Consider the following 10,661-nt stretch of genomic DNA (forward strand, 5'->3'; position numbering starts at 1 on the left):
GCTTTTTCTTCTTCCCAATCTGAGGCAGCGGCCTTCTCTGCAAGCAGCCCCTATCGTCGCAGAGCATGCCAGCACAACATCCGAACCTACGTGTTCTGCAGGGCAGCAAGCTAGGGCGACGCGTTGTACATGCCCTTAGGTGTTCAAGCAGAGATCTGCTTTGATCAGAGCTTTTTTGAGGGTTCTACGTCAAACCAGCCTCAACCATTTAACATGAATGAACAGAATAAAGTCATTTACAAGCATAACCCAAAGAAAAATAGCCACCAAAACCCAAAAGCAAAACTGAAAACCAACAGTACATTACAGGCTGCGAAAACTATATCTTTGAGATATTTGGCTCTCTTCCACGGTGCTGAAATGAGCACCATGGACGTTGAGCTCACCTTGCACGGAGGGGAGCTGTCACATGAATCACAGAACAAAAGGGTCTACCAGAATACAGGACTGCGAACAAACATCCTTTTTTACTAATAAGAAACATAGCCTTGACATGGGGTAAAGATCAACATCACAACAAATCAGATCACTAGAGATAGCCAGCAGTCACAACCATCCACAAGGCACACAGACAAGAGTGCTAATACCATATGGAACTTCCAAAGGAGAAGAGATACACATAATAATTGCCATCCTTACATTTAGTGGCACAAACTAGTTAGATGATTAACACAGACCCAACCAATCAGCACCTAGCCCCCAGTACCTTGTCAAGTTGAACATACAGGTCCACTGGTGCAGCAATTGCTCAGTTGAACACTGCTTCCAACTTTCACGGGCATCAGGGAGGCAACCAAGCATTGTACACCAAAATATACTGTGGTTGACCCTACATCTTTTCCCATTGATAGATATGAACAAATGGGGAATTCTACTAGGACGGTTGTTGCAAGTACTCTTAACGCTTACGCTTCAAAATACGATTAACTAACTAACAGCAGCCATCATCACCTTGGCCCTGATAGCTCGACTGCGTGGAGGTTGTCGGTCGAGTCAACGATCCACTCCGAGTTTCGATGAGGGCCCATCTCTACCTCCTGCCGTACTACTTCTACCTTTTGCCACTCCTCCCATCTCTCGGCCAGACCATCGCCTTCAAGCATCCTCACCACCTCCGACATCTTAGGACGCTCTGAGGGGGAACCCTGTGTGCAAAGGAGTGCGACCTGGATTAGCGATTCCACCTCAACATCAATGTAGTTAGTCAGTAGGTCTGGATCCACCAACATCTCCAGCCTTCTCTCCTTGAGTAATCCTTTGACCTGCACAAATAACAAGCTCCGTGTTAACTCACCAGTAAAATCGGAGAAAGACAAGAACATGGCATCTCCAATATAAGCAAACAGGAATTCTGATCTACACATGCTTGGTTCTGTTAATGACTGTTACAATTCAAAAGGAATATAATTCTTTCTTAGCGCTACCAGAGCTCTGTTTGCTTCATATTTTTGTTTGCACAAAGTTGGTATGTAAAACAATATGAAATCTGGAATGCAATTTGAACCAAGGAAATGCCACTAGTTAATTACCCAGTCAAGTAGCATGACATCGTCGTCATTGGCAAGGCGAGCAAGATCAAAGGCACGCTGTCCTGTAATAAGCTCCAAAAGCATAATTCCATAACCGAATACATCAGTTTTCTCAGATGATTTTCCTGTGGAAAGATATTCTGGTGCGATATGCCCAATCGTTCCACGAACAGCAGTAGTCACATGGGTATCCTTGTAATCCATTAATTTGGCCAAACCAAAATCCCCCACTACAGCTTCAAAGTCTTCATCTAATAAAATGTTTGCAGCTTTCACATCACGATGGATGATCTTTGGATCACAGTGATCATGCAAATAGGAGAGGCCTCTCGCAGAACCCAATGCAATTGTTCTTCTCGTTTGCCACTCCAGTGGCGGTTCAGCTGGTCCCCGTTCTGCAAATGAAAAAACAGTCAATGATTTATTTATAAATTCTGTTCCACATTGTAGTTAAGACTTGCAAGAATCTGAAACATGCAACAGAAAAGTGGAAAAGAAGGCAAGTACCTCTTAGACGCGATGCAACACTTCCATTAGCCATGTATGGATACACAAGCAACCTTTCTGTTGGTGTCATACAGAATCCACGAAGACGCAAAAGGTTCCTATGTACAGCCATACTGATCATCTCAACTTCTGTTTGAAACTGTAGCTCCCCACCAGGTGTTCTCTCCTCCTTCAGCCTCTTGACAGCTACTAGTGTACCATCTGTTAGTCTTCCTTTGTACACTTTGCCAAATCCACCTCTTCCAAGAATGTTCTTGTTGCTGAAGGTATCCGTAGCAACTTGCAGTTCTCGTAGTGAAAATCTTTTGAGCTGGCCAAGATGGACTTCTGGATCCTCCTCAGCTGTACGAAATAAGAAATTCAGGCTAAGCAAGTTACCTTGCAAGTAATTTTCCTCATGCTGGCTACTGCTGAATACTTACCAGGTACATCAAAGAAATGCTCTTCCGGTTTCCTGCGGCGCCAGTATGCAAAACCAATTGCAGGAATGGCAAATAGCAAGGCTGCACCAGCAGCCACTCCACCAGCAATTGCTCCAGTACTAGAGGAACTGCTTCCTGAACAAATGAGAACAAAACAATCAGTTCCATACCTTTTTAAGTATGAGCAACAGTAAATTATAGTGTGTTGCTAAGCAAAGCTCCAGAATCAGATGACAATGAATCAGAGAAACAAGCCCGTGGACCTCATATAGCTAACATGCCAGGAAAAGATGCAATTCGGAGTGGAAGCAACACTAGGACGTCGCAGAGACAATGCTGTAGCCACTACTTGAGCTTTTTTTGGCTGATGTGGGTTGAGGTGTGCTCAAGAGATGTTGTCCCATTAGTTAAAAACAAACAGGGTAGGAAACAGTGATGTCAAAAAACTGCAAAACTGCAGTCAGTATCTATAGCAGTCTCCAGCATCTAGCTGGAGTACACCCATCCCAGTTGATGATGTTACAGCAATGAAATAACGTTGTAGTATAGGTCCTATCAGATCAGAAGGTATACATGAATTTAATATTCAATCTGAAATTCTGCAAGAATCACCTGGTGATTGCACAGGAGTTGGAGGGTTATATGGAGGAGGTGGGGAGAACGGAGGAGCGCCTGGGCAAGGTTTTGTAGTTCCAGGACCACATAAGGCAGGGTTGTTGCCAAAACTGCAATAATAAACAAGTGTGAATTGTTGGCAGAACTGCAAAAATAAACAGATGTGGACTGAAGCAGTATCAACTGTCAAGCTGAGAAAACTGAATCCGCAATTATCATACTAGATTTTACCTGATAGGGGTGAATAATGAAAATGAACCAGTTGATGGAACTTCTCCTGACAATTTGTTGTTGGACAGATCCCTACAAATTAACAGAAATATTTTGTTAATTAGAGGTTTCTTAATTATGCCAAGGAAAATGACGTGGAAAACTCGGAAGGAAAATACTTACAGAACTTGGAGAGCAGTAATAGCAGTTAATGATTTAGGAATTGTACCCGAAAGGCTGTTGTTGTTAAGACGCCTATCCTCATAAAACAAACAAAAAATGCACAAATTTAGTACCACCCGCGGAGTGCGGTAGAAATAAAAACAAACACCTGAGCCTTGAACATAATTTTTACTTTGATAATCCAACATGATATATATGCCTTATGTAACAGAAAAGGAATGCCAAGCAACAAAACACACATTGCCTGAAAAACAGCAAATTGCAATAACCAGTTTCACAACAAAGACCAAACCAGGGAATACATAAATCAGACAAAATAGTTTTTTCCTATTCAGAATACACATACATCTTTTTCTTGGTGAATATGTTTATATTTTAAATAATGACAACGCATAAGGAGTTGCTTCAAAAATATATGAGGTGTTACTTCATCCTGTTGATATCAAGTCAAAATGGTCGAATAAAACTAATGTGACTACATGGCTACACTAGCATGCAAGTTATGGCAGTTCTATCCAGGCAAATCGAAATGCATCTCATTTTGGCCGAGTGGGACTAAGCAGCTCATTTACAATCCATAAGAAATCTGCACGGATTCATTTTTCAAAATCAAGTTACCAGGTCTACAATATTGAACAACTAGCATATACTTAAACAAGTGATTTCACAAAGTACTAAGAATGATCACCTTGTCACAAGCTAGTCAAAATATGAAGGAACTGACTATGTATGTGAGACACATCTAGCATGATACACAAAATATCCCTATTGTAATATTCTAGTAACTATACTGAGTAGTAATGTAGTGTAGCTGATAATGAAGGGATCATACAGGAATCGTAGCTTCAATAGATTCCCCAACGAATCGGGTATTGGACCAGTGAAGTTGTTTAAGTACAAATCCAAACTGACCAAGTTTGTGAGGTTTCCAAGTTCACTAGGTATTGTACCACTGATGTTGTTACTGTAGAGCTCCCTGCAGCGCAAAATGAAAAATGTGACTTAAATTGCATAAAAGATAATGATGGACCAAAGATCCTAAAGGTAGCTATTACTGGTTTGATACAATACATAGATTGAAGGTAGATAGTCTTATCAGTAATACCCTTTGCATGCACTAATCTAAGTTACTGTTGCCATGATTAACATTGGTCTTTTTTCCATTGTCAAGTACTATGTGGCATGGCATTGCTTTTCTCTTGATAGCAAACTGGTGTGACTTGGTCTGAGCAACATATACAGTAACTAGACATTGTCATGATCTAACCCTACTTACATTCCAACAACAATTCGCTAGGTAGTAAAGTAAATTAACATCTCAAAATAGAATACTGCGTTAATGCATTTGCATGTGATATATTTTTGCCTAGGTTGAAGATCAGAGCACTGACAAAAGCGTCTACGGTTTGCAGCTACCAGCAAATATGGCACGTGCATGGATGTTAAGCTTGGCAAAAGGAAGGTAACTTACAAGTACTGCAAGTTTTTGAGCTGGCCCAGTTGTGGCACCAAAGTACCAGACAATGCAGCATTTCCAAGATCACTGAAAAATGCACATAAAGTTCAGTACGAAATATTATAGAGATGTATCTGCATAGTACAGAAAAAGGTGCACCTACACTCTGATAACGCTGTTGTCGTTGTTGCAGGTAACATGAAACCAAGTGCATGGATTAACCAGAGTTGGATCCCAACTTTGCAGCACATTATTGGGATCATTTAGGTTAGTTCTCAGGTTATGCAATGCATCACCTGTAAACAATATAAGGAGAAATGAATGATTGCTAGATAACATTTAACCTAGTAATAAGTAGATCCTAAACAACGAGGAAATCATCCCAAGAAAATTAACCGGATTTCAGTTCATTATGCATTAGTACAGTTAGCAGCTAATATTCCTCCTTTTAGATTGAATATGATCTTTGATTGGGAGACATCACTATTTACGAGACAGACAAAACAAAAAGGCCAGCTCGTATTCCCTTCGCGCTCATGTTGCATCTGACAGCATCTACCATCTTAAATGATTGGCTGATATGTCGTACGTTTTCATTACATTGACCATTGGCATTATATGATATTATATTGTGTGGAAAAAATGATATAATATTTCAGGCCAAAGAGCAAATGAAGCGTACAGGGGAGACACGACCCTAGGATATAACAAATGTGGTACTGATCATGTATACACTTAAACTAGAACATCCATCTTTATCTTTACTACTGTAGTATAAATGACCCATGTATTGCTACAAACTTCACCGATACATTCATGCTTATGTAATGTGCTCTCATTTAGACTAATAATTAACCTTTTTAACCTCACATTATTACAATGCTATTAAGTTTGATCCAATATTTGCTTTCCAAAAGAAGGGAAAGTTTGTTTGGTTTGCTGAGAGTTGCACAAGAGTTTTCTGGTTAGTTAAGACTTAAGAATGAAGGAACAAATATCAGAAGGTGGAATTTTTTTTTCTGAATGCGGTAAAAAGAATGGAATGTTAGTTCAGTTTACTGAGAGTTGCTCAAGAGTTTATTTATTTGTTGAAAAGTGAATACATAAACTCCACCAGAAAAATATGGGATAATGATGCCCAGAGTCGGTGTGGTTCCTTTTGTGTGAGAGAACAAGGTGGGCGACCTACCACGACCATCACCAACTCCCCTTTATTTAATAGAATTTTTCTTTCGTTACTATTAATCTATTATATAAAATGGAGGGAGTGATGGTAGTGCTAAATAGCCCAACTTAATCTACCCCTAGTTTTACAATCAGTAGAAGATTTATCAACAAATCGTAACCTGGGCCACAACTTGAGCATTCAACTAGACTACAATTAGCCCCAGTCGTGCAACTAAGGCCCATGCTAGGTTTTCTGCAAGGTAGCAGACTATGCTCTGTTTTTTTTTTGTATTCATAGTTAGCGTACTTGTGCATGCTCCGGTTTCTAGTGTGTAGTACTGTAGCACTGATTTCAATTAGAGTTGGTCCATGCCTACAATACTACCGTTTTCTAAGTTTTACTAGTAATGCAAGATACTCAGATATCTTCAGATGGTGTACACTAGCAGATGATACATTGATTTCTACCAAGCCCCTGCTCGTCCCCCCTTGTCTCCGTCCCTGCATCCATGGAACTTTTTCATGGAGGGCTAATACCTCCAAGCTATTTCGGTGCACCTACTAGTGTATATAGTAGTAATTGTAGAAGATGGTTCAATGTTGAGAGCCACTAAACTAGTCACGACTAGTTTCGATAATATCCATGACTTTATACTTGGCTTCCAATGAAACCTCTGCGAGTCATGGCTATTTGCAACTACCTGACTAGTCTATGGGTTAGTACATCAACGGCTGACCTGTTTTGACTCTTAAGTCTTAATCATTGGCAGTCAACGACTAGTAAACGATTACTCGCCACTAATCCACAAGTCAGGCACCCAACGGACTTTACCACTTGTAATCGTTGGCTCTATCATTAAAAAAAAAACAAGACGACTCGTGAGGCTGCACATGCCATGCATTGTCTCAACAAACCAGAGAACACATTGTGCAACTATCAACAAAGAAACATTTCCCTTGTTTTTAGTGCATGAAGATATGGCAGCTTTGCACATTCTGATATGTTGTTCCTTCATTTTCCCAACGAAGTAAACAACCTATAGTACAACACTCAACCACCTGAACAAAATGTTTTCTTCTTTTTCGAAACCAACAGTTATCAGGAGTCCATAGCAACGCACAGGGAACTTAACTGGCAATCATAAAAGAATAATAGGAGTACATGTTTCCTGTCTATTGGGAGGTAAGCATAACTAACGAAAGCTAGAGCACCAACTTGGTCGCTGTATATACTGTTAAGGTTTGTAATACAAGGTCCAACAAGCAATCAACATCAGACTTCAGATTTTTTGAGGTTGAAACAGTGGGAAAATCCCACTGCAATATTTATATATTTTCCAAAAATGTACAAAGTTATTGGCAAAATGGGAAAGAAACTATGAAACTATCTAAAAGTAAGTCAATCAGACTTGAGATGGTTGAGCCTTCCGATTCACACTTGAAAGACCAAGAATTGGTCTCTAGCTTGTATAATAAAACAACATATCGTGACTAAGCATTCATCGATACAGTTGGTAACCAAATTTATATGTAAACAGCAGAGAATTATACCCAGCGACAAGCTTGAGGTACACACAAATAACCAAGTGAAACCCAGATCAGCAACGTCATTTTGAACTCGGAACCTAAAAGCGCTTTTAAGACAACAACAAAATCACATTGTGGGATGTCGTAGTCATTACAGACTAAACCAATGAGGATGAAGCAAACCACAGGCGGACTCTCAATTCGTTTCACACGTGCAGTCAGATCGCCTAGCCACCAGCTAGAAGCATGCGGTCAAGCAAGCAAAACCATGAGTTGGAATTAAAACAGCAGAAGTACATCGTAGACACGTCCTAATCAAACCTAACAACCACGACCATGACCACCACTAGACTAGACTAACTTTTCGGCAGGAGATGGGCACGCAGGCGTGCCACTGGGCAATATATCGAGAGCAAATTAATGCTGTATGTATGCGTACATGCAAGCAGCCCGAAGCATTCGCATGAAAACGCAAATCAGGAATTCCAGCACTACGCATTCCAGGATTTTGACGAAGACTGGACAAGGTAATTCGAATTGACGGCAAATCCAAAGCGAAGGGGTCTTGTATTTCCGGTAAAAAAAACATTATGCCCCCGAATTCGCAGCGGAGACAGCACGATTCCGTGTCCGCTGGAATTCGCACGGGAGACGGTCAAAGTAGCAGGTGGATTTCAAATATGTTGAGGGGAGTTCGCGAGCGTCTCCAACTGGACCCAGAAATGGGCATCCAAAAACCAAAAATAGGTAGCACCTCGCAAAACTCCGTTCAAAGAGGAAGCAAGCAGCATCCCGCAAACCCCAGCCGCAGATCGAGCCCAACTACAGGGCCACCCACCTTCCATGTTGGCGAGCACGCGCGCGGCCGGGCCGAGCAGCAGCAGCAGCAGCAGCAGCGCCCACATCGTCGACGGCGGTGCCCCCATTGCCGCCGCCCTAGATCCCGGCGCGCATTCCCGCCGGGCCAGACCCGGACCGGATCGCCACTCCGCCGCCGCGGACCTCGCCACCGGAAAGGCGGGCAGGAGCGGCGAAGATTCGGGCCGCAGCTTTGGGCGTCCGCTTCCTTCGATCCGAACCGATCCCCTCTGCTCCTTTTCGGCGACTTTTTTCCGGCTTTCTCTCGCGGGCGGAGGTTGCTTACGGAATGGGACACGCGGTGGTGTGAGTAGAGTAGAGTGGTTTTCTTTTTGGATGGATTCGATTCGACGGAGGTGGTGGGGGTTTGTTAATGGTAATACCGTGGAAGAAGGATTAAATTATGGGGCGGAGCGTGGTTAGCAGTCAGAGATGATGGTTTTGATTAGTAGCATCCGTGATGGCGACGGGACGGAGGGGTTGCAGGAACGGGGTCAACGGAACGGGATGCGTATGCGGCCAGTTGGTGGTGCAGAGGATGAGGATCCCCTGAGCACCACCGCACAGCACGCAGCCGACGGTTACGTACTTGATAACCTTGACCACATGTCCAACTCATAATTTACGAAAGGTCCCCCTATTTCCTCCTGCTTCGCACATTACTGCCAAAATAAAATTTTGTAAATTTTAACCAAATGTTTAGATGATAATAAAACCTCCCTCGTATCTACACAATCGTATCGAGAAAAATTGAGCAGTTTCTTTTGGGAGGGAGGAAATACTAGTGTTGTATCTATAAAAAGATGTCATAAGTTTGTCTCTATTAAGATGTATCTGAATAATGGGGGTGACGCTCTCAGCAGCTTTTTACGCCGCGTCAATAGCGCGCCAGCGTCGGTGGCGTCGCTGCGGCTTCAGCGCCAGGGCAATGAAGGCGAGACGCGCCATTGTCGTCGCTAGGCTCTGGCCAGCCTTTTTAGGGGGCACTAGCGGCGGCCATTTCCTCGCCCATGACATTGCCATCGTCCTAGTAGTGGTCGCCCCCTTCTTCCGACCTACACCATGGGCAAAAGTTGGCCCTTCCGAAAGACGAATCGGATCCTCGCGTGGCGGTAAGAAACCGCGGCAAAGCCCGTACGTCCCCGTTCAGCTTGCGCGCCAACTTTGAGAGCACCAGCCACCGGATCTCAACAAGGAAGAGGCCATCCAGCTCGGCCCATTGGATGCTCTCGCCGTCTAGCTTCGTGTAGGGGACGCCGGTGACACCTCTGACGACTCCAAAGCGCACGCGAGGCGTGCGGCCCGTCTGTTGCTGCTCCCGTGTCGTGGGATCCATGGCTAGAGCCGGCGGCGGTACCCTTCCTCCTCCTCCTTTTGTGCCACCGGTATACCGTCTGCCGTCGTTGGTGCCGCACAGGCCATGGGAGATGGCGGGGGTCATCGACCTCTCCGGCAACGACTAGACGCCAACAGATTACCCTACGATTTTAAGTTGTTCTACTTTTTTGTGTCAACTATGTACTTCTATTATCAATGAAAAAAACTAAAAAATATATGCGTGGGGTCACCAGGGGCACCAAAGACGCAAACGGACAATCGTGACCCGCGTGGTTATTTTTTGTGACCGAAATACGTCGGGCCGCTGGTATTCCCTTATTACATATCCAATAGTTGGCACGCGAGTCGAACCTGCAGGCTGCCAAACCCTAGCCAAAAAAGCACCATATATCTCGTGCCTTCCTGGTCGTCGGCGATGGTAGCCGCGCCCAGCCATTGAAGGTGCAGGGCATGGTGGATGCACCCAATCTCTTCCTTTTTGCGCGGCAAGGAAACGTTCAGACGGGTTGCGTGTGGTGGCGGTGTGGTGGTGTGATACGTTGCAAACGTATCTATAATTTTTGATGCTCCATGCTTGTTTTACACCAATTCATATATGTTTTGCCCATACTTCCTTGCACTTTTATACATTTTTTGGCACTAACCTATTAACAAGATGACACAGTGTTGTTTTGTATTTCAGAAAATTTGTACAGGAAATATTCTCGGAATTGGATGAAACAAAAGCTGAAATCAATATTTTCTGTAACGAAGACAGAGTCCAAAGGGGGGTCGAAGAGAGGCAGCAGGGCAGCCACGCCAGCCCTAGGCGCGGCCTGGCCCCGGCCCGCGCCTAGGGGTGGTGTGGGC

General features: G+C 43.6%; 1 protein-coding gene across 1 annotated transcript; it reads right to left on the reverse strand.

Annotated features, from left to right (window-relative positions):
- Window positions 1–574: 574 nt before the first annotated feature.
- LOC124688788 (LRR receptor kinase BAK1-like) lies at window positions 575–8,542 on the reverse strand. Its single transcript, XM_047222424.1, has 11 exons — window positions 8,455–8,542; window positions 5,086–5,218; window positions 4,938–5,009; window positions 4,299–4,442; window positions 3,467–3,538; window positions 3,305–3,376; window positions 3,071–3,183; window positions 2,459–2,593; window positions 2,037–2,378; window positions 1,530–1,924; window positions 575–1,262 (listed from the first exon to the last, which is right to left on the reverse strand). Exons 1-11 carry the CDS (start codon window positions 8,540–8,542, stop codon window positions 948–950), a joined length of 1,881 nt encoding a protein of 626 aa, XP_047078380.1. The 3' UTR covers window positions 575–947.
- Window positions 8,543–10,661: the final 2,119 nt, after the last annotated feature.

Source organism: Lolium rigidum, chromosome 1 (assembly GCF_022539505.1).
Source record: "Lolium rigidum isolate FL_2022 chromosome 1, APGP_CSIRO_Lrig_0.1, whole genome shotgun sequence".
NCBI classification, from domain to species: domain Eukaryota; kingdom Viridiplantae; phylum Streptophyta; class Magnoliopsida; order Poales; family Poaceae; genus Lolium; species Lolium rigidum.

Excerpts from the sequence above, each read along its gene's own strand:
- LOC124688788 (XM_047222424.1), bottom strand. The coding sequence starts at position 8,542 with ATGGGGGCACCGCCGTCGACGATGTGGGCGCTGCTGCTGCTGCTGCTG. Across the intron at positions 4,443-4,937 it reads CTCAAAAACTTGCAGTACTT|GGAGCTCTACAGTAACAACA; the intron begins GTAAGTTACCTT and ends TTTGCGCTGCAG. Across the intron at positions 3,184-3,304 it reads TCATTATTCACCCCTATCAG|TTTTGGCAACAACCCTGCCT; the intron begins GTAAAATCTAGT and ends TTATTATTGCAG.